General features: G+C 36.7%; 1 protein-coding gene across 1 annotated transcript in view; it reads right to left on the bottom strand.

Moving 5' to 3' along the window:
• The window catches only part of cachd1 (cache domain containing 1), a 79,727-nt gene that overhangs the window by 33,721 nt on the left and 22,613 nt on the right, over nt 1-23,393 (bottom strand). Inside the window, exons 2-3 of the mRNA XM_032571708.1 lie at nt 15,464-15,526; nt 8,528-8,676 (exon numbers count right to left, since the gene is read on the bottom strand). Of these exons, the coding sequence (XP_032427599.1) occupies nt 8,528-8,676; nt 15,464-15,526 (212 nt within the window). The remainder of the gene's footprint in view (nt 1-8,527; nt 8,677-15,463; nt 15,527-23,393) is intronic.

The following is a 23,393-nucleotide window of genomic DNA, read 5'->3' as shown; positions in this document are numbered from 1 at the left end:
TGCAACACTATCACATATCCAAACAAATACAACATGGCCATTTTTTTTTCCTTTAGTGCTTTTGCTAAATTCAAAAACGTCTATAATTTGAAGTGCAGTTGGCACTTTAGCTTTAGCTTCTGCTAAATACTCTGATGCATCTCTTTAGCATTAGCAGGACTAATGTTTATGATTAGTGCTTTAGGATTAGTACAACTAACGTTTGAGTTTATGATTACCCCTCTATCTTCTTACATTGGATGAACTTTTGATAACATTATGAAGGTCTAACACACAAAACTAGGATCTGGTTTAAATAAATGGTTGCACAGAATAAGGATACAATGCAAGCTGGCAAACGATTCAGTTATGCAGAAAACCAGAAGCTTCCCTCTTTCTGCTGATCAACACAGCATTAGATATTGAAGTGGAAGTTTATTGTGACCTGTGCTGCTACACATCCTGACTGGCTGCCATACAAGAAAACAGATTACAACACGTAGAATGAGAATGTAACCTTCTTTTGTTGATAACCACATTACATCACTATATATTTACACTTTACATAGCTTACTTAGTACTTAAGTTTGAGAAACGTGACAAAAACAAAAGAATCTAAATTTAAGCAAGTAAGCTCTTGGAAAGTCACTATATAGTTAATCTAATTACTGTTGCAAAAAACATCATCTGGAAGGACTTGTTCAGATATAAAACCTTGGCTTATAATCAGTGGAATTTATACTATTAAACTCAAGTTTAACATTTTGCATTTTAGAAGATCACAGTTAGAAAATTGACTCAGTCTGTTGAGGAAACGTTATTATACCAATAGCATTTAATAACCCACAGATAAGTCCTTAATTAAACCATTCCATGTATTTCATGAAGAAAAGAAAGCAAGTGAAGGAGATCCAATTAAAAAAAAGAGATTCATGTATATTAGATTATGTTGTCCACAGCACAATCTTTATCAGTTTGAGAGAGCACACAGAGGTAATGAGAAGACAAGGTCATAGGGAAGTAAAGAGCTTCAGGCTTTGATGAAGAAATAAGTATAGACGTTAGAAGGGGGAAAAAAATAATAAAATAAAGTTGCATGCAAGAATAGAAGTGACTGGATTTTGGTGTGCAGGGCATATGGTTTTACTTAAAAAAGAGCTCAGTTTACTGCAAAGAGAAGAAAATTTCAGCAAGGGGGGAAAAAAAATCACTTGTCTACACAGAATAATTTTCCCGCACTGTTCCTGACAGCTTTTCGAAATGAGCTCTGGTGTGATTCGATTTATGTAGGTCTGCAATATCTACTATAGAGCTGGGAACTCTTATAGAGCACTCTTTTGCTAATTGTAATGTCTCAGAGATTTCTGCAACAGGATGTGCCTGAGTTGATCAGGTGGTGGTGGAGAAGGTTGTCCTGCACTGCACCAAGCGTGGCCACTTTGACCCCTTCCTTCCTTCAGCTAAACTATCCCCAAACATCCACAACCCATGTCTAGAAACCTACATTTTTGCACATGTGCCTCTTAGAGTTACATCCCCAGTAGTGGTTATTTTAACTGATAGAAGTATTAATGCACAGATTGCATTTAAACCACTCATTAAGAACTCCATAATTCTTATTCACAATTCTCCTTCATCCCAGTCTGCAGGAGGGGGACGGCACAAGGCAAAGTGAAATGTGTGCTAGATGTAAAAAATAAAAAAAACCCAGCAGCTTTGAATTCAACATCAAAAAGCCGTACGTGAGGGAAGGGAAAAGCGGGAAGGAATGCAGTGAGTTTTAAGCATCTTAATTAGGCGGTGGAATTGGTTTGGAGAAGAAAAAAAGAAATGGGATTTAGCTCATCAGAAATGAAAAGATCACACAGAGTTTAGTTTAATAGAATAAATAAATAAAATATAGTCATATATGCAAAATAGCTGTGCAATGCATCAAATTATTCTCCAACTTGAGATGTATATCAATAATAAAATGCTGGAGAAACCATTGAAAGGAGCCAGAGAAAATATTTAAAACTTGCAGCATGAAGCAGAAAAGCAGAAAATCCCAAATAGAACAGCGCCTGGTGTTTTCAGCCGCTGCAAGCCACTCGCTGTTTGTAGAATCTGTTACATTAAGCTGCACCCTGCAAAAGGAACCATGTATTTTCACAAAGCAGACAGTTCTGCTCTATTGAAAAAGCCCCATGAGAACAATTACCTTGAAGAGACTTGCTGCTGTGTGAGCTGCAGAGAGTAATACCATTTCTAATGTGTTTGCAATCCCTCTGCTGCAGCAGTGGTAAAGCAACCAACACACTACCCATAGAATTGAAATGCTTGAAAAAAGCCTTTTATGTATCCCTGGATGATAAAGCGGCTCTACCGAAGAGGAATGTAAAGGCAAATGCTGAATGGATTTGGGGGAAACTGGTGTGTAACAGCATCTTCTGAAGAGAGGGATTGGATGGCACTGAAGTACTGTGTGTCCATTTTATATCTCTGCTATAGGGGATAAGAAATGTCCAAAAGAAGTCGCTACATACCAAACAATGCTCTAGTGCAGAAACACTCCTACCATTTAAATTTTTTGTCACATTGCAGCCTCAAATTTCAGTGCAATTGACTGATATCTATGTGGCAGCGCAACACAAACTGTTATATCGCTGTGAAGTGGGAAGAAAATACCATTTTTTCCGGACTACAGAGCGCACCGGCAGCTCTCGGCGGCGGAGATACCAATCTGCTATTAAGGACGCAGCCTTGAGTCTCCAGCGCCGAACCATGGATTCGTTCACACCAAGCTTACGTGCAGCGGCTCTATTTCCCTCCTGTACTGCCAGATCGATACTCTTCAACTTAAGAACGGCATCTTTTTCTTCGTGTTGTTTCCATGATGAGGGGGTATGAGTTTGAAGAAATGTGCTTGTACCAAATGAAAATTAGCGCTTTCTTCTTTTATTTCCAATTTTGACTTCCAATGATTCATTTCCTGCTAAAGAGCCCCCTGGTGGTTGAAGAAAAATCCACAGAAAAGCCGCACCGGGCTATAAGCCGCATGGTTCAAAGCGTGGGAAAAAAGTAGCGGCTTGTAGTCCGAAAAACACGTTAAATGTATTAAAAAATGTTTTACAAATACAAGTTAGAAAATTGTGGAATAAATATATTTTTTTAACTTCCTTTAATCAAATATGCCTAAAAAACTAGGACAGTAATTTTCTACAGAAGTCAAAAAATAGATAAATGGTATTAAGACATTTTCAGATCATTATTTAATTCATTAATTAACTAATTCATTCATTCATTGATCTTTGCAGTCTACTGAAATGTTATGACATGAAATAGGAGGGTTGAAGTCTACCCACCAATAGTACAGACATGACCCAAATTAGCAAGTAGTAAAAACCTAATAACCACTATGTTCTGAGTGTGTAATTTAATCTCAGTATAAATCCAGCTGTTCTGTAAAGGTTAGTTTTGAAATATTAGTAAGGCTGGAAAAACTAGGCAAGGCAGCATTAACCAGAGATTGTGATTGTTTGATAACAGTCATACACTGTATGATGAAAGGCAAGAAGAAAGTTACTGTTGAAATAAAGCCACAAGCATTGTAGGGGTTCAAATTAAAGACCTGGACAATAGTGTTCTGGTCAGATAACACAAATATCTGATAATTCACCAGGTTTTTATTTATGAGAACTTTAGAAAACCATGTATCTATTTTATTTCACTTCACAATTAAGTCCCATTTGTTCTGGTCCATATCCTAAAATCCCAATATATTACATTGAAGTTTGTCATGTAAAATAGTGAAATGGCACAAGGCACTGCGGTGTAAATAAAAACAGCAAGTAAAAATTGAACTACGGTTTCAGAACAATTACTCCGAGTATGCTTTCAGACGGACAACAAATCAAATTCTTTTACAGGAATCCCACCAGCAATAACTCAAAACAGGCTGGAGTAAATGGCCATCAGAGAGATGAAAGAAGAGGCTACCTTCAGGAATTCAAACATGTTCTGCACAGGTTACAAGCTCTATTAACAACAAGAGCATTATGGGTGTCTAACTGTTAATTTTAGAAAGTTACAGATAATAAACACCAACAGCTCCTACGTGACTTTATAACTATGTGAGAGAAGGGGATCTATTCCACATGGAGTCCAGAAAAACTATAAATCAAGTTTACAAGCGGACCAACTAAGCTGCACGTATCTTTGCTGATATGCTACAGGCAGCAGCAGTGAGGCCAAAGCCCACTGGCTTTCCTCTGTAACAGCTGATCGTCATAAGAGGCAGTGGTAGTCAAGATTCAAGTTTAATGAAAAGAAAGTAAAAACGCTACAGCAAGTTATGCTGCTACTGTACAGAAATAGCTTGTTTTTGTCTTCCAGTTGCATTTATACATGGTAAACAAGTGCAAGCTGCAATCCCTTCCTGTACTTTAATCTCTGAGTGCGTGTTTGAACTTATAAGGTGAAAAGTTATTTGCAAAGCTACATTTTCTTGGCCTCCAACTCAAACATCAGCACCAGAGCATCATCAAAACAGAAATAGTCCGCATAACCAAGATGCTCACATCGCTGTAAATAAACGCTGCTGAATAATTTAATCTGCTGCTCTGCTTTCACATTTTCTCTCTTGCTTCCAGGAAGATCTTCAAAGTCCAGTTTCACTCTTAGGAATGCAATAGCAATAAATCTGAGCTCGATGCACAGCTGTGCCCCAACATATCGATGGCAGACCACAGTAACCAACAAAGCTTGAACTTTTACTATCTTGTAATGTGGGTGAGTTTGAAATCGTTCATTTGATTAAAAATTTTATGATACAGGTGTCAATGACCTTTTTAAGTCACAGGGAGGTTTTTTTCAAAGAGATGTGAAGAAAAAAAACTGTAAATACATTTAGCTTGAAGAATCAGTAAAAGGACAAAGTTACTATTTGGTTAGTCTTGACTTTGACAACTAAGATTATCAGTAGATGCAGAAAATGTTTGCCTAAAGGGTTAAACTGGAGACAAAATGAGTTGAGTAGGAGGAGGCATTAGAAAATAGTGATAAAGAATATACACGCTGGTTACTGAAGCATAAATAATGACCCCCGTACAACTTGGCAGCACTTTTGATATCTAATCTCTAATGTGCAAGCAGAGATCTCGTCATTTTGTTGACTGTGCAACCAAGAGACAAGATGATCTGCTTGATGTGAATTTCAAGAAGTGATTCACCACTGGAACATATACCTTTGAAGTGACCCATCAGCCTGCCACTAGTAATAAATAGTGAGAATTTTTCTACAGAAACATAACCTAGGCATTAACACCATGAAAACTTTAATCGTAAATGGAAATACTGCATTATCACCTCTAATGTAACATTGCATCTATACATAATGAATGAATGAAACAAAATATCTTTGTTTTCCAGTAAAGTTAGGCATGAATTTTGTCAGAGGACAATGTCAGCTTAAAGTGACATCAAACAAAACTACTCTGCACACAAAAGTCTATAAAACATACATTTAATTTCTATCCTACTGAATAACAGCTAGGTAAATAGCACACTGTATGCTAGGTAGTTAGGTTACTGTTAGACTACCGGTAATCATACAGTTTAGAAAATATAGAAAAAAGACAAATTATTGATGAGTATTTATGTGTTAGGACAATGGCATTTTTTGACACATTGTGTTTTAGTTATAATTATGGGGTGCTTTCATCCTAAACATAAACTTTAATATAAAAAAAACAACAATTTAGAGCCTCACCTAAAATCAATTGATGAAAAGTACCACCTACGCAGCTGCACAGCACACTTGTCACTTTTACAACTGCTTCACAGCAAAAGTGTTGAGAAGAACATCTAGAGGTCTCATGTCAGAAACATAAACATACAGGCACACACATATTCAACAAGTCATATCTATTTTCAGATGCAGTCAGTTTGTGAGACCAAGCGATGATTAAAGCATACCACCGAATGCTAACCGCTGCCCTCTGTGGCCTCCCTGAGAAAAGATAGGCTGCCAGACATGAGCAGTGTGTGAACCACCTGATCCCCTGTAAACTGCTTGACCTGACTGAGACCCCAGAAAACAGCTGAGGTCTGAAACTAGTGAAAGACACTGGGAAGTGGATTGAATAGACTTACCACTAGCCTAACATACAGCAACTCCCATCTGTTTTCGTTGCCAAGTTTTCTCTCCCATGTTAGGCTTAATTGGACATGTCATGGTTGTGTTGTGGGCAATATATTAAAAGTTTTAAAGACCCGACTTCAAAACCTAAAGGTCAAAATATCAATGACACTAAGTTGAATCAAAGCAAAGCTAAGATCCTGTTAGCCTAAGCTCACTTCTATCCTAATTTAATGCTCATTTCTGTCAATATATAAGTTTTGACTTCAAATTACACATTAAAGGTCATGTTTTAATTAATAGGTTGGGAAACACGATAAATTGTTTGCTGGTCGAAAATGTAAAGAATTATAACTTATTAAAACTATAAATGTGTCTAGTGCTCTTTAACCTAGCTTTCTTTAAGCTAATTTTAGAGATCTGGGCATATAAAGCTGGATTTTTTGTAGGTGTTACATTATCAGTGTGTCAGCTCCTGCTACATGTTCTCCTGTTACTTGATTAGTAATTAAACTACTGGCTGTTAAAACCTCCAGCAGTTAGCACCTAAATTAGTTCCAAAAAGTTAAACAAGAGCAAGTAGCCAACCTAACTTTTGACATGTTCAGTATTTTGCTTGAAATTATATCCTGCACAATATATGGAATCACAATTATCTTCGTAATATTATTTTATGGCATATTGTAATTCCAAAGAGCACATTAGTGGGCTCTAAGTTTCCTTAATCCACAAACTAGAGTAATTTCCAGAATGGCTGAGATGCTGAAATGTATAGATTGCACTGAGAAAATTACATCATGACTGAAAAAAAAAAACAGTGTCCAAATAATGTTAGTCAAACTTGTTCTCTCTACATTGTACATTTCAGTGAATAAATGCTTTTCAGAAAAATATGCAGCCCCAATAACTAACCCAATTATTTGTAAAATAATTACGTGCTAGCAATAATAAGCAATTGTACTGCTATTTTTTCTGAGTAGAAGTAGCTCAAATACATTTTCTTCTATTTTATTGATAAAGTCGTCACAAAATTCCTAAGTTATTCTTCATCACATGCTCAATATATTGTATGTTCTTTGTATAAGGAGGACATAAAAGGGAAGAAAATAAAGTTTAAGGTATTTTCTCATGTATAGCTCTGAAGATGTAAAATCTTTTTTTTTTCTTTTTGCCAGGCATTTTTTTTTTCCAAGTGTTTTATGATCATGTGCAGATTCAAAAATGAGAGAAATACAAGCAAGAGAGGTGAGTTTTCTTGCTCCCTTGGGGAAAATGCTTTGAAGTTCGAAGATCTATCAGACTCAGCTTCAGTTTGGCACATCTATCACCACCACCTCCATTGTGACTCCCTGCATCACACCTTATTACCTGCCAAAGCTTCTTATACACATCTTTTATCCTGAACAATGTTTTTACCCATTTCAGTCTCATAAAGCTGCAAACCCCTGTTTTTTAGCACTGTGTTAAAATTAACATGTTGCAGCAAAATCATACAGCTAACTGCGAGTGAACAAGCATTGAATGCATGTCCAGTATGCTGAGCACTTGGTGTGGCTACAGGTGGCTGGTGGCTCTGAGCCAGACAACCGTCCCCACCCCCACTTTCTGTATAACGGGAGGAAAGACAGGTGACCTAGCAGCCTGTGAAGTCTGCAGTGCAAAAACTTCAGAGAGAAGTGACTAGTTGTGTTGGCTGATAAAGGGGAGGGAGATAGAGAGAAATGGAGAGAGCGCGGATGAAGGGAAGAGACAGCTGCAGCTCTGTAGATTAGAACTGAAAACTGTGCTGTCTTTTTCTGTGCTCAGCTTTTGAACTGTGTTTTCGCCTGCTGGAGTTGATGATTGGCTGAGAAAAAGCTTGGTCGATAGTAGACCGGACCAATTTTAAACTTGCTGCAAAAGGCTTAAATGGGAAATATTTAACCTTATATCGAGTTTTTAAAAAATAAGAACAAGTCTCCAGCACTGGAACTGTTTACAAATCCCTATTTATTTTAGGAAAAAGTAAATTGCATGAACTCATCAAGAGTTAATAGTAAATTTAAAAATATATACCACTGATGCAAACACTGTTATTTCCCAAAGTCTGCAGTCTGGGACTCTGTCATCCTACCCTGCAGTGTGCAATGCTTCCATTCTTGAAATGAAATTCAACTCATAAAAACGCTGCCATGTTTTACGGCAAGCTTATTCTGCTCAGTGCAGTAAGATGTGATGTACTCTGTTATGACAAATCATGTGATTATCAAACTATATCTAAGCTAGTGATAAGTTTGGGTACCAGGATGATAAACTCCTCTATATACAGTTGAATGCTGTGCTGGAGGTGCATTTACACACAATAATAAAACGTCCTGCAGATCTTCTTCCTCATGACACAAAGGATGAAATTTGTGGTCTTCTAGCTGTTTTTGAGGGGAAATTACTCACTCCATCATAGATGCAGGTATGGAGCAGCAGTCCTGTATCGCTGTCAGAGGAGAGGTGAGGTGGGCCGTGTAGGACGCCTCCACCACCTGCTTGTTTCTGTTCACCACATCGAGGTAGCGGTTAAACTTTTCCCGAATCTTCTTGGCCAACTGCAGAGAGGAAACACAAAATGTTAATAAAACTATTGAAGAGATAGTTATACTTTTAAGGAAATTAACATTTATGTTAGCATTTGCAAATATAAAAACTGCAACTAAGACGGACTAATCAGTAACATTTACAGTTTAGGAAATATCTGTTGTTCTGGATCATTAGCTTTATATTGACCTCTGCTCTAATAAAATAGTTAAATAGAGGTAATAATTGTAATTTTCAGAAAATTTACATTTGTATTGGTATTTGTGATTATAAAGATTGCATCGTATACAGACTAATCATAAATGTTCTTAATTTAGGACATATTGGTCTTTGGAGCTCATATGCTTTATGTTGACCTCTGCCCCTTTCTATGCCCTCAAGATCTAAAACCATTAAAAAGAAATTTAAATGGCACTGTTACGTTTTCTTGTATGTAACCAATAGGATGTGGCATAGTATGGATTATTCAAACCTGGACTGAATTATTCTTCCATAATTAAGGATTCTTTAAAACACAGGTTTTAATATGCGACTTGTTTTGTTTTTTGTTAAATGATGTCAATCTTATTCTGTGTTCTCCTCAGCTGGATCTATCTACAGAATTCCCGTCTGTATTAATCCTGGAATCACCCACTTCAGCAGACAACACACAAACAATCAAAAACCTATGGGCTGCTTAAACATCCACAGTGCACAAACATTCACATGTATTATTTATTATCAAGGAAGCTGAGTAACATCAAAGATGATTCATGCCACAGGCTACACAGAGTGTGAAATTTGTCATGGTTAGCAGCAGAAATATGTGATGGATGGCTAAAGATCAAGAATACAAACTTGTCGTCATGCTGCTCAGTAATTTAATAAGAAAATCAACCTTGACCAACAAGAGTGAGCCAATCAAAAGGCTGTGCTATTGCAAATACTTGCAAGGATGAAAGTTTGCACGACACAACCTTAATTTAAATGTACAATCCACAAGCTATCTTTCATGTGTTGTGCACTTATGTATGCAAGAGATTATCAAGTAGTCATCTTTTTGATACTGCATGTTTTCTCAGAGGCAAATATATTTCAAAAAAGGGTGGGGTGGGGGGGAATCAGCTTTTTCACTGATGTTTTTCCCCCCTGAACCACTTTAAATTATGCAGTGTTTTCTTTAAAAGGGCACATTTTGGTTTGCACATCCCCGTACTCTTTCTGAATGGGGATCCAGATATTTCAGAAATCCAAGAAATATATCTGCAACAGCCTCCTGGGAGGCAACAACAGCAAATAGCTCATTATTAATTCCAAAATACATTGAGAAAAAATTTAGAGGTATTAAAAATAAAATCAAAAGCAAGGTCATTTTTTTATGAGCAATTTGATCAGACCCTCTGATTTTCTGTCAACTTTTTCTGACAAAATTTGAGAAATTTTTGTGACAACTCTGACTCTATAACCCTAAAGTATTTTTGTAATATTTTGAACCTTCGCTCTCCTCAGAATCTGCACTAATAGAAGAATATAAACAAAGGGGTTATCTATGGTAGAATCACTTTCTACATCTATCCGAAGTGAACAAACTCCTTTTTCCAAACAAAAATAGGAAACTGTACAAAAATCTAAAAAAATAAATAATAAAATCACCTAAATTGATCAAGAAGTAAAACTTGTCTATGTCTCATAATAACTTCAGATTTTGAGTTTTTTTACTACAGCGTCAACAATGCAACAACCTTAAGTTATGGCAGAGATTGTTTGCACCACCTTTGATGGCAACAGTTTCGTTACTTTTTCATTTCCTGCTTTAATATTTTTAAGTTACCTGCGTATAAGAATGTTTTTTTATTTGAATATTTTTCTGGTGTCTCATAGGTGTTATGTTTTGGATCATTATCCTGCTAAAAGACTCAATAATTACTCACTTACAATATTCAGTAGAAGCCACCAGGTAAAATATTTCTGATGCAGTCCCAATACATCACAGATCCTCCACCATAACTAAACACTAGACGCTGGTTCTGCTCTCGCTGTTGGACCGCCGCTATACGCTTCTGGCAGTAATATTTCACAGACGTAGCGCCGCTCAACCTCCATCAGACAGTGAACGCTCACACTGAACATCTGCTTAAAACTCTAGCATACAACTTTAAAAAAAAAAAGAATTTTAGATATGTGTTAAAATATGTCTTGTGTCTAAATTAGGTGAATTTATTGCTAGATAATTTTTCCGTTTTGCCATATAACATAAAAGCGAAAAATTAACAATTGCCATTTCAGGCAATTGGCAGTGATCGGTGATCCGCAGAGATCGGTTATCCGCAGAGATCAGCCTCAAGGATGATCAGTATCAGAATCGGCAGCGAAAAACCTGATTGGAGCATCTCTAGTTCTGAGAGACTCAATCTTCTCAAAACAGAACCAAATACACAGCCACTAACCACACTGAGGATGGTTTATATCATCCCCAGCTGTATGGAGATTTATAATTAATATTCTGATCAAATGTAGCTCAAGTGACAGAAGGCATGTGTGATGCTACAGAAGCAGATTGGTTGATTTCCTGTTTGTGACATAGTCTTTGGGTTTAATTGCATATAAAGCAGATAACTTTAGCATCTGCCAATTACTCAAGGCAGATGCTAAAGTTGTGACAAACACAATTTAAGTTCATGTCCTATGTTGTTCAGGAATTACTTAATACCACCAATCTTTCTGTTGTTGAGTCTTAGAAAAAATATTTGTTTCGCTTACTTCGCTCCCAAAAGATGTGAGAGCTTCTGGAGCATTTTGTTGTTCTAGAGAAGAAAAAAAAAAGACAAAAAGCTTTATATTAAGTGTATAAACTTATACAAATCATTAACATAGGGTGCTAAAACCAGAAACCAAAACAAGACACTGATGTCCAAATGCCTTCAGCAGGCACAGAAACATCTAATAAGCCTTTCTGAGTACAGATGAAAGCTTATTTCCACAGTAACTGAACCCCCTTTGTTCACATCCCATAATTACTGCTACGTGCAAAAAAGCCTGTGACTGAAACCAGGACCAGGAAATAAAAAAAAATATAGATAAATAAAGAAAAAAAGTGAGTGACCCCAATCCACTGACCGCTTGTACACCTAATCAGCCAGCCGCTATTCCTATTTGGATCTTAATGGGAGCCTGAGGCGCAGCTCGCAATTACTGCCGCTTCTCTACAAGCAACACAGACAGCATGACACGTACACTCATGTTGTCACACAGCATCTTCAAGGTAAAATCCTCCGAAGTGGTAATGTGAATTTCACGGCAATTAGCTAAAGTGAACTTTGCTTTGAATATGGATAAATTGGCCAGAGTTCAGCTGAGGAGGGGTTCTCTGGCAGGGGGAGGGAGTGATAGAAGCCCAATTCAAGTTTTAACAGACATGACTTAAAAGAAACCAAACTCTTTTGGTGGTGCAAGTTAGAGCTTAGGTTACAGTCTGCCATGAAGCAGCCAAACCAATCTGCTCTCCTCAGATTAACCAAACTCTCCAGAACACAAGAGCTCTACTCTCCACCATGTGAATCGCTCCACCAGCCTCTCAGGCTTATAAAGCCCACCGGACCAGAATCAGCACTTACTGGAAAGCATGTCAACATTCCATATTATTCCAGAGTCCTCACTTCCTTTTGGCCCAATTTTAGAGTACAAATACCAATGTTTGTAATGATTATGGATTCAATATTTCTACAGCAAGCAAGCTTAAAATATGAAAACTAGAAAAACTGTGGACAGATAGATCTGCAATGTCTAGCAATGTTAAATTAGTCATGTATTGACTTCCTCTTTCCATGGTCTAATATGACACTACAGAAGCCAATTTCTCATAATAGCTAAAAGAAAATAACTTTTCGCTTAAACTTCCCAATGTAGAGTAAGAGAAATAAAATATTAAAGCGTGACTGGACGAGGAGCCAAGTTTATCTTGCAACCAGACCCAGAGAGAAGGATGGTAGAGAAGGTATAAATAAAATAAATATCCCAAACATCCACGGTTGGGGAGCTATGCTGAAGAATTTGTTAAGGGATTGTATACATATAAATCCTAGCAAGCCAAGTAGCTACATAGATAAATAACTACATAATTATATAGCTAGCTACATAGATAGGTCCTAAAGAGCTAGAACCACATAATACAATCCTTACAAAAACAAAAAATATAAAATGCAATCAAAACATTTATTTTAAAAAAATGAGCTTATACAAAATTACATGAAATAACATAAATCTATTCAATGCAATGCTTTTTTGTAAGAAAAATAAAAGAACAATTCAAATAGAATCTAATTTTTGACATGAAAAGAACCAATCCAATTCTAGCTGTCCTTTTGAATTCTGAATGCAAAGCTCATGCTTTTTTTCAAAATTTAGGAATGCATTGTAAAACTCTAAAAGTAGTGACATTTGCTAATATGTGGATAACATTTAACAAATACAGGTTTTCCCCTAAACCTTTCCAATGAGACTTCCAGAGAGACTGTATTCATCGTTACCTCTTCTGACCTATGTGCGTGACTCAATCAATCAAGGCTATGGCTTTCTTTGAAGCAACATATGGAAGAACAGACCACAACCGAAACATGAGTCACTCATAAACAACAATCAAAGAAAACGCTGCATTTATGAAGTGAGTAAATAAGATTAATGGAACAAATGCAGTGTATTTCCAAACTCGTTGACTTATCGTGACAAGGATGTATAATTCTGAAATTGGCAACCATAATCAAGGCAATTATTTTTCCATAAACAAACAGCCCTATGCTTTCGACAGTTTTGATGTCATTTAGCCACAGAGTAAACACTTGTCATTTAGACACAGAGTAAACACTGTTCCCAAACTGCACTAAGTCACAAATAATACTGGTACATAAAATCTCATTAAGCATATAAGCATTTAAGTTAGGGATGCAATGATCCTCTTTTTTCACTTCCAATACTGATACAGGTGTCTGAGGGGTGGTATCGGCTGATACAATACAGAAAAACTGTGCTGAATTGACTTAAAATCTTTCTCTTTTTTTTAAACACAGAGTACTCCACAATTACTTGGTAAGGACAAGTACAACACACTTAAATATACCAACATGTAAAAACATAACTTTAATTTGTTCAGTCAGTGCAACTAGGAGTACAACAGGCAATGTAAAATGAATACTAAAGAAACTGACACAAAACAGTTTGACTACCAAGGTCAAACAAGAAATGAACCACAACAAACGTTTGAAATGGTTCAGAAAGTGAACTTAGGAATTCTAAATATATTTTAAAATAAATAAAGTGCAACATCGCTCAGAGCACAACGCGCAGAATAAGACTGAATAGATCTATCCTTACGGACCGTGCACATTGTCATCAATACCCGATTAAGTTTTCATTTCTATAAAGGGATTGATACAGATATTAATACTGGATCGGTGCATCTCTAATTAAAGGTATGGCAGAATTTTCAAAGCTGGAAAAAGATCTTCCAACCACATATGGAGATGCAACGAGTGCCTAATCCATTTTTATTACCATCGCCTGAGCACAGACAGCATGTGACCCAGTTGCCCTTATAACTATGGTTTTAAGAAGATTAAAGCAAATTTAAAATTCATTCTACGTTCCTCAATGCAAATATCCAGCTTAAATTTAATGATTTGACAGCATATGTGAGACAAAGACAGGCACAGAGAGGGAGAGCCCGTGTCATTACAGAGGGACAGATGTCTGCACAGCAGTCTGAATAATGAATTTCCATGAGGACAGCCTCGCTGAAGATGCCAGTGGCTCCTCTTTGTGGATCCTTGTCTGTTTCTCTTCTCTGCTTTCTCCCATCTCAACTGTTTCTCTGCAGATACTCTCCTAATTGAACCTCGCCTTGGCTCAGGGACACAGCCCTTCTGCCTAGAGAGTGAGAACGAGCCAACTATGTCAGAGCTATAATCTGAAGTAGTTGGAGCCAACCTCGGGAGGGTTACGCTGAGAATTTATGGGCACCATTTAGGCTGGCCGTTGAAATACATACTTCAAGTCTCAGACCGAGCAACTTCACTTCTGGAGTCTTCAAAAAAAGATGCTCATTTAAAAAGATGAGAAGTGTTTTAACATTTTATTTTGTGATGTTTTAGACTACAAAGCAATGCTTTAAAATCAGTTTCAGCTGCCTCAGGAATACTAAATACCAGCAAGGTGTGAGACATTGTACTCCACTCACATACACACTTCCATGTGCTGACACAGACAGAAACAAACAAAGACACAGTCACCAGAGAAATGCAAACAATCGTCAACCTGTCTGTTCTTGCTGGTGGCTGTTTACCACTGTGGTGTACATTGTCACTTTTCCAAGATCCCTGACGCAGAAAAGCAAACACAAACACACACTTTTACACACCGCGCCTGCACTCAATTATGTTAGATTTGACACAGGGTGCCAAAAAACACAGAGTAGATTTCTTTTTTCACAATAAAATCCAAAATGGGGCACAAAATTTTGACATTTGGATTTGGAGAGAGATAATTTAAGAAAAGCATTTCACTTTAGCAGTAGCTCATCGGTCTTCATAACGGTTTGTCCAAAGCTTTGCGCTCTTACTATAACGAGGAGAGGAAAGCGAAATGTTACCAAACTTCAAAGCCGCAGGGACAGCAGATATTGAATTTTAATAAACCCCCTGGTGTCTGTCCTCAGTGTTGCTGAAGTGAACTCTACACAAGACCACAGACATTTGCCATGGCACATGCATGCACAGACAAGCAGGAGAACGAGCGCACACACACATCGCAGAGGTCTTTGTTACTCACCTGCTGAACTTCTGTCTCTCCGTTTGATGTCTTCTCCGTGTACACGAATGAGTTGAAAATCCTCTGGAGAAAGAGAGAAAGCAGAGACAGTGAGGTTGGACCAGCTAAAGGACTAATTTAATTCAGAGTGACCATCAAGGCTCTGCATTAAGGCAGAGTGTTAGTGACACATCTCCATCTCTGTGCTGATGACCGATGTTTATCGTCATGCTAAAAATTTGAATCCCATGGTTAAAGAGTGAAGTATGTAGCTTCAGAAACACATCTAAGCAACTAATTTTATTTAAAGCATCCTCCATAGTAACGTCAAAACATTATATATAAATTATACTGAATTTGTCCAATCTACATTAATGTTTGTCAAAATGTCAATGATGCAACACTCCATCTGTATGCCAATGACCAAGTTATTTTCCATGCAATATTCTCTGAAATTCAGGAAGGATAAAACTTGACTCTGTTACTGAAACAGATTCATGCACCAGTACTAATACACATTACTTAGGTGGTCCCTTAAAATTAAAGGGTCAAATTAAAAGGTGTCCCTCAGGGCACCATAATTGATCCTACACTTGTCATACAGTTTCTCTGTCTTTAATTAGTCTGCATGTTACATTTAACATTGCCATTTTTTTCACCTTAAATTTGCTCTAAATGCTGAATAAACAGTTTTAGTACAGTTTTTGAATCCATGTGTTGCCATTTTGGGCATTTATACTTTCTTTTTGTATCAGTAAACCATTTTTTGTCCATCAATCATAAATTTTGTAGTAATGCTGTCAAAAATTCCCAAATCTGCTGTAAAATTTGAATCACTTCTACATTAAATATAAATAATCAATTTCCAGTTCACATTATGATGTGACAGATTTTAACTCCTAATCAAACTGAAATCTGAGTAACCTCTTAATATTAGATATTTAAGTCATATAAACACATTTTCCTAAAGTAGACAATGAGTAAATAAAGAAAAATACATTCAATCATGTTGTAAAACACAATGTAGATAAATGTTGATTGATTTAATTAAAGGCTAAAAAAAACCTCACATTAATACCAAATAGAACATTATCAAAATGAAATATTTTACAGCAGATGGTACCATCATCCCTGCACAATGTGCTCCAAATGAAGGTAGTGTGTGTATGTATGTTTTTTTAATAAATCATGTCTTTATTGTAACATGAAAAAAGAGTTGTTGCAGCCAGAATCTATCAATAATTATCACCAGTGTCTATATAAATTTTTATTTTTTAACAATATTGTTCGAAAATGCATTTGGTTAATGTCAAGATTACAGTCTCTGAAATTAAAGAGTCGACATTATACTACCTGGAGACTTTTTTATCAGTCATATTGAAGTATTATAAGTATAAGTGCGTTCAAGGTTAGGTTTTGCACATATATCTTAGGTTTAAGTAGATGTTGTAAAAATGAGGTCGTGTGTCAATAAATTAGCAAGGCAAAAGAAACTCTTACTAGATGAACTCTGAATATTTTTGAAGAAAGTTCATAAAATGAATTTGTGGTTGATGAAAATTCAATAATTAGAGATTGTCATTTTTGAAAATAACACATGCCAACTAAAAGTCTTTGATAACAATAATTATGGATGCCAAGTAAACTGGCAGCAGAAGCTATTAATGAGCTTGCCTTTCCAGATGGATACAGAGGAAAGTCGGAGGTAAAATAGTTCCCTCAACTGACCAACTGTTAGCAGAATAATGAGTCCAGTTTCCGGAAACAATCAGTGTAATCATTTTGTCCAACGTATCTTACAATTACTGATATTACAGCCACTGATTAGGAAATGTATTATCATTTAGATTACTGGATTCTTAGATGTTCTATTAAGTTATGGCAAGCGTATCAGTCCCAACAATAATGTAGCTTTACTGAACATTTGTAAGTGGAAATGCACCAATCAATTGCTGGAGGTCGGAATCGTCTGATTTTAATCCAATCTGACCTGTGATCAGTAGGTCAAATACAGAAGAATCTTTGTTGTAAATAAAGAGTAAGAACACCCATTTTCAGTCAATAAACACCTCATTCAACATCTATTTTGAAGCACTTCTTGACTTTAAAGAAAATTAAGCACATTGGGGACATAATGCTTTGATGCACAAATGGGGATTAACATTGTGAGTCCTTCATTTTCTTTTAGATATAGAACTCCTACTTCAAGTAAAGCACCTGAAGCACATTGCTTAAAATGACAAAAGAAAACCTTTATCAGTCAAAATATAAAACCTGACAGGTGAATCATGTTTGTGATCTGGATCTCTTTAAGCGTATATTTGAGACCATCTGTTAAGTCCATATACAGCAACAAATCTACAGAACAATAACTGAAAAACAAAAGAATAAATGTTTTAAAATCTTAGATTTCAACTTGAATGAAATTCTGAAGTGGGACCTTTAGAGAACGCCACAAAAACAAATTTCCTGAAACCTCAATGAGCTAAAGCAACATAGCAAGAAAGAGGGAGGCAACATTTCTACACTGCATAGTGAGAAACTGATGGATGTAACGCAGAAATAAACTACTTTAAGTTATAACAGCTAAATGTAGTTAAAAAAACTACTAATTTCCATACGGCTGTAATAACAGTCATTAAAGAATTTCTTCCAGATGATGTTGCTTATGATATTTGAGCTGCTTAAAATCAGCTCAAATTATTTGCTCCAGAAAAAAACTTGAAATGATATAAAATTGGGGGAAAAAAACATTTAAAATAAGCAAAAAACTAGATAGTAAAGATTTTGTTTTGCACAAACTGGACCAATTTTTAAAAAATAATACTAAAAAGGTAAGCAATAACCTCAACTAAATGCTAAAACCCCCAATTATTGCGACATCATAGTCCTTTCCTTAAGTTCGCTGGTTGACATCGAAAATGTGTCACCTCAGTGTCGTCCAGCTTCAGCACAGATCGACTGTTTTCTTTAGCTGGGCTCACAGGGTGATGTTACATTTCCACATTTACCTTGCAGGCTGAGGCGTTTTAGAAGCCCCTGATGTATACTAAGTGAGCAGGAAGCAGGAACGGAGCATTCAGACATGGAGAAAATGAGTCCTGGTGTGACCTTACAGCTCAGAAAGCACCAGAGCCGTCTGGTAAATGTGCACCTGCTGTGACACATAAACATACAATAACAAGCATGCTTTCCTTCAAATGGACTCTAATGCACAGCTATGTACACAGTTTTCTCAAGCCCAGGCAGTAGCACTCTGTGGAAGCTACAAACAGAGGAAAAACTAACGTTTGTGTTGTGGCAGCAGGTAGGCAGGTGGTTCACTCGAGGCTGAACCATCACACACAAAGCCCTAAATTGTCTGGTTTCTACTTTGCAGCCATTTCCTGCTGTCTGTCTACACCTTTTGTAGACACATTCCAGAGGGCCAGCAACAACTTCAAATGCACCGCAGAACCACCTAACCTGGAGCGCCTTTAAATCTCAACTGCTCTGGAGATTTTTAGTGATGTGATACTGAAATGGTTTTCAGTAGAAAATATGATTGCACAACATGCAGGCATATAGAAACATCATGGAAAATAAAAAACAGAAGAGAAAAACTTTCAGAGCATGGTCCATGACTGTCTTTTTTACACTATTTCCAATTTCCGTCTGTTAAATTTTCCAGCACACAAATGAAAAACACAACACTGATGAATAACTAGGGAAGTTTCAAAAGCTAAAGAGGGTCCAATCGAGTACTAACAGGGTGTAGCTAAACCACTGACTTACCAGTGAGCGTGTATGATAATGTAGAGGCATTCAGTATTTAGATTTGAGAAATAATAAACTAACTTATAAACTAATTCAAATATATTGACAGATTATTTGACCAGGACTAATAATCATTACTTAAAGTTGCAATGTCAAAGTGTCCACAAAATCTCTCCAGAATATTTTTTTTATAAAAACAACTGTGCATATGAATTTCAATCAATTATCACAAGTAATTTAGCTAAATTAAATGATTTAGACTACATGATAATGTGGACATGGAGTTCTTCCACTCCCTCAGTTTTACAACAATAACTTTAATAGACACAAAAACACAAAGTGTAATTGTTTTTACATCAGCATTCAAAGAGAACTTCAAGATGTCGGCATTTAATAATATTATTTGCTAATTACAATAAAAGGTAGAAAATTTTATTGTATATATTTTTTAATTTCACTGAAAACTCACAAATTTAATCCTCAGTCCATTTCATTCAGTATTTAACTGCTATTAAGAGCACAAATACAAACTAGTTAGTATGTTAGTCTCCCAAACATACTAAGAGAAATACAAACCGATGATCTGACTATTTGTCATCTTCACTATCACCGTTTTTTTTTGTGTGCAATCATTTCAGGACACCAAGTTAATATCATGCTTCATCATGTTTTATTCACACACAGGTAAAACCATATTTCACTACAGAGTTATTTGCAAGGATTAAAATCCAGCAGAACTGCCACAGCATAGCAGGAATTATGTGTTTTTAAACTTTACACAAACTTCAGAAGAGGGGAAAATTGAGGAAAGAGCTCTAAATTCTTTCATGCACTCAGCAAACTTTAAGAAAAAAAAAAGAAAAACGGAGTGAGAAAACTCCTGTTGTTGATTAGCCACACGTTAGCTGCCTTTGCCCCATCGCCTCGAGTGTTTGTTGTTGGAGCTGTTTTGTGGTTTTCACAGCTACAGAGCAGTCAGCGAGGAATGCTCGCCTCTGAAACCTGAGAGGCCCGGGGCTGTCTGAGCCACTGGGGCCCCGTGGGCTACCGTGACCCGTAATCAAACAAGGACACCAAAAACTGTGTGGTGTCAGAGCATATTCAAACTTTTCTGTGCAAAACACTGCCAAGCATTTCTGGGAAAGTGGAAGCTCCACTGTCTTTGTGAAGGTCTTCACACCAGTTGAGCCCTTCCATACTGCATCAAGTTCTGCAAACTTCTTTGTATTCAATTGATATTTCATGCTATATACCAGCCCATAATTATAAAGTGAAACAAAAATGAAATATGGTTTTCTTATATTTACAAAAAAATCTGAAAAGTGCATCATGCATTTCTGTGACTTTGTAGAACCATCTTTCATTGTAATTAAACTAGCAAATGTTTTGGATTTTGCGCATTAATTCTCAGCAAAATTGCTCAGCTTCAGTCAGACTGGATAGAAAACATCACAGAAAAACTATTGTTTGATCTCGTTGCAGATTCCCATGAATATGTTTTCATCTAAATCACAAAGTCTGAAGTCATTTATAACCCTAAACCAGATTTTTTCTGGGTATGCACTTCACATCTTTCTCCCCTTGCCCTGAAAACTTATGATGCTGTCAAAGAATGATTGATACTGAGATAAAATTGCACACAGGTGTTTGGTGGTTTACAGATATATTTGGGGGAATCAGAGTAAAGGGATCTAAAGACATGTTGATTTTTGGGAACTGTAAACCTTTTTTTCTTCCCCTACACAATCATGCACTACTTTGTGCTGGTCATATACAATCCCAATAAAATTCAGATTCAGTCTTTCTGCTTATTGCTAAATCAGTGATTGTATTCAAATATGTTGACGGTAAGGTCAACATATTTGTTGTTCTCGTGAGATAAATAATTTGAAAATCAATTTGGGGAAACATGGTTGTTTTTGCAGATGTGTAACAAAATCAGTTGGCAACATAGGTCTCCAAGAATGTCATAGTTTGGCCTCTAAAGCCAAGTTAAAAGGAGAGTCTTAAAGAGTGAGCTTAAAAGCTTCCCTGATCTAAAGTGGGCAGCTTTCTGATAACTAAGCTCCAAAGCAATGCATTCAAACATTGATCACAGAGAACGGACCTTTTTTGTCTCATTAGGCCAGTTTTAAATCCATCCAGCTTGAGGTTAATCCTAGCCACAGCTGAATTGTTTGCAGGAATGGCTCACCTTTAAAGAAAATTCATCCCATGAGTTAAACCAAAAACCAGCATATGTAGTTCCCAAAACCTGGGTTGTGCTTGTTGTCAAGACAGCAACACATTAATTTATTTATTTACCACTTCAGCTCATCTAGTCCATTTTGTTTGATGTAAGACTTTGGAACGGTGAAAACTGATGATACAGTCACCTAGTTTAATTTGTCAAGGTTGAGGAAAAAAAAAAAAAAAAATCAGGGTTATAGTTTTTCATATAGTTTTTATTAACTTATTTGTGCTGCCAGATCAAAGTGTTATCTTTGATCTGGTTATTAGATCTGGTTAGCAGATCCGGTTATCTGCTTATTAGCACTGGTCGACATGTTCCAGTGCAATCTGGGACACCTTCATGAAGGTGATAAATCATTAGCTAATGGCAACTTTTTATGCTATTACTTTGTATTCTTCTCTGTTGGCGTACATTGGTCATTATGTAATACAGGTTTTAGAAGACAGGTTTTAAAAAGCTACAGGTTCAATAGTGCTAAATTGTCCCAAAAGTTTTAAATTATTTTATAGGATTCAACAATAAGTGGGAGTTTGTCAAGTTTGTGGTAAAATTGTTAAAAATGTAGTATAAAGGACTTTTTGCAGCATAAATTTGACCTTTGAAATTTTCTATAAAGTAATATTAAAATCTCGCCTGGTTCTTGTGAATTCAGTATTGTCTGTTGACTTGTGAGTTTTATGTATGGTTACACCCCCTAGTCAATAGGGGAAAGTTACTGGTTTCAAGCTTTAAGGTTTTTCAAAAGTTCCAAAACATTCATGTCATACCAGAGATGCCAGAGAAAGTATGAGTGAGAAACTTTTTCTCTGATAGTAGAGCACAGACAAATAAGCACATGACTTCCTCCTCCCTAAACCTGTTTATGCAAACAATGAATCGGCTGGCTGAAAAAAAAACAACAAAAACCCAGTCAGCATACTTATTTTCTATTTACAAGTCAGACAAATGCATCTGTTTGGAAAAAAGCTCAGTCACAAAAAAAGGCTGTCATGGTGTGGAAACTGGAAGGAGCGTCTCTTTTCAAGTCAAACACTGTTTCAACATAAACAGTAAGCTATGAGTGGTGTGTGTGTATTCAAGAAGCCACCTGCAGGCTGCGAACATGACTGTTGGGCCGGACTAATTCACCGCTTATTAGCAGCGAGATATTTATAACTATACGAAACAGCAACATATATATTATGCACAATGAGGACTGGATAGATCTTATTCTGTATTTTTAGACTTTCGTATCAAAAGAACACTGTATAAACCAAATCTCTTTAACGGTAATAATTATTGCAACAGAAGGAATAATTCTACATTACACATTTTAATTTTAAATCTTGTATAAATACTTTAGAAGAATTACATTTTTACTTAAGGTTATACTATAAGAACATAAACTATGCCACGGCTAACAGTAGTGCACTCACACTACAATCTACAAAGAAATACATGACAATATTTGGGAGGGGGGGTGAAACAGAAGCAGAGACCAGGCAGATTTAAAAGTACACCTATTAACTCTTAAGTCGCCAGTCGGCAGGTTCTGCACACCACCCTCCTACACCAGCACACCCACACACTAATCCTGTCTCCAGGGCTTCACTGGGTCAAGGTTCATCTATGAACCAAAAAGCATGGCTTAGGTGTGGCTGGATTTACGCACAAACGTGTTAGTACTAGGCAAATGTGCAAACCCAATGTGTGAAATCGTTTTCACTGCAAGAGACTGATGAGTAGTTGTTCTGGAGATGTAGAGCCTCAAAAATTGGTTTGCACACAACAAAGATGAAAACCTGAAGCCCATGAGACAAACTGCTGCTTCCTCGCTGCTGCTGGTGCACAGCCTGGCGTAGCCCCTCCTTTGCCCCCCTCCAAACCAACTCCTTGCTCATTGCACTACAAAGGCCTGGAAGCCAAGGGTGCAGTATTAGAGCTTCACTTCTGATGTGCATGTTTTTTTCTCTCCTCCTTTTT

This window comes from Xiphophorus hellerii, chromosome 9 (genome assembly GCF_003331165.1).
Source record: "Xiphophorus hellerii strain 12219 chromosome 9, Xiphophorus_hellerii-4.1, whole genome shotgun sequence".
Lineage (NCBI taxonomy): Eukaryota > Metazoa > Chordata > Actinopteri > Cyprinodontiformes > Poeciliidae > Xiphophorus > Xiphophorus hellerii.
The sequence above is the reverse complement of the archived record's forward strand: the minus strand, read 5'-3'. Positions and strand labels throughout refer to the sequence as shown.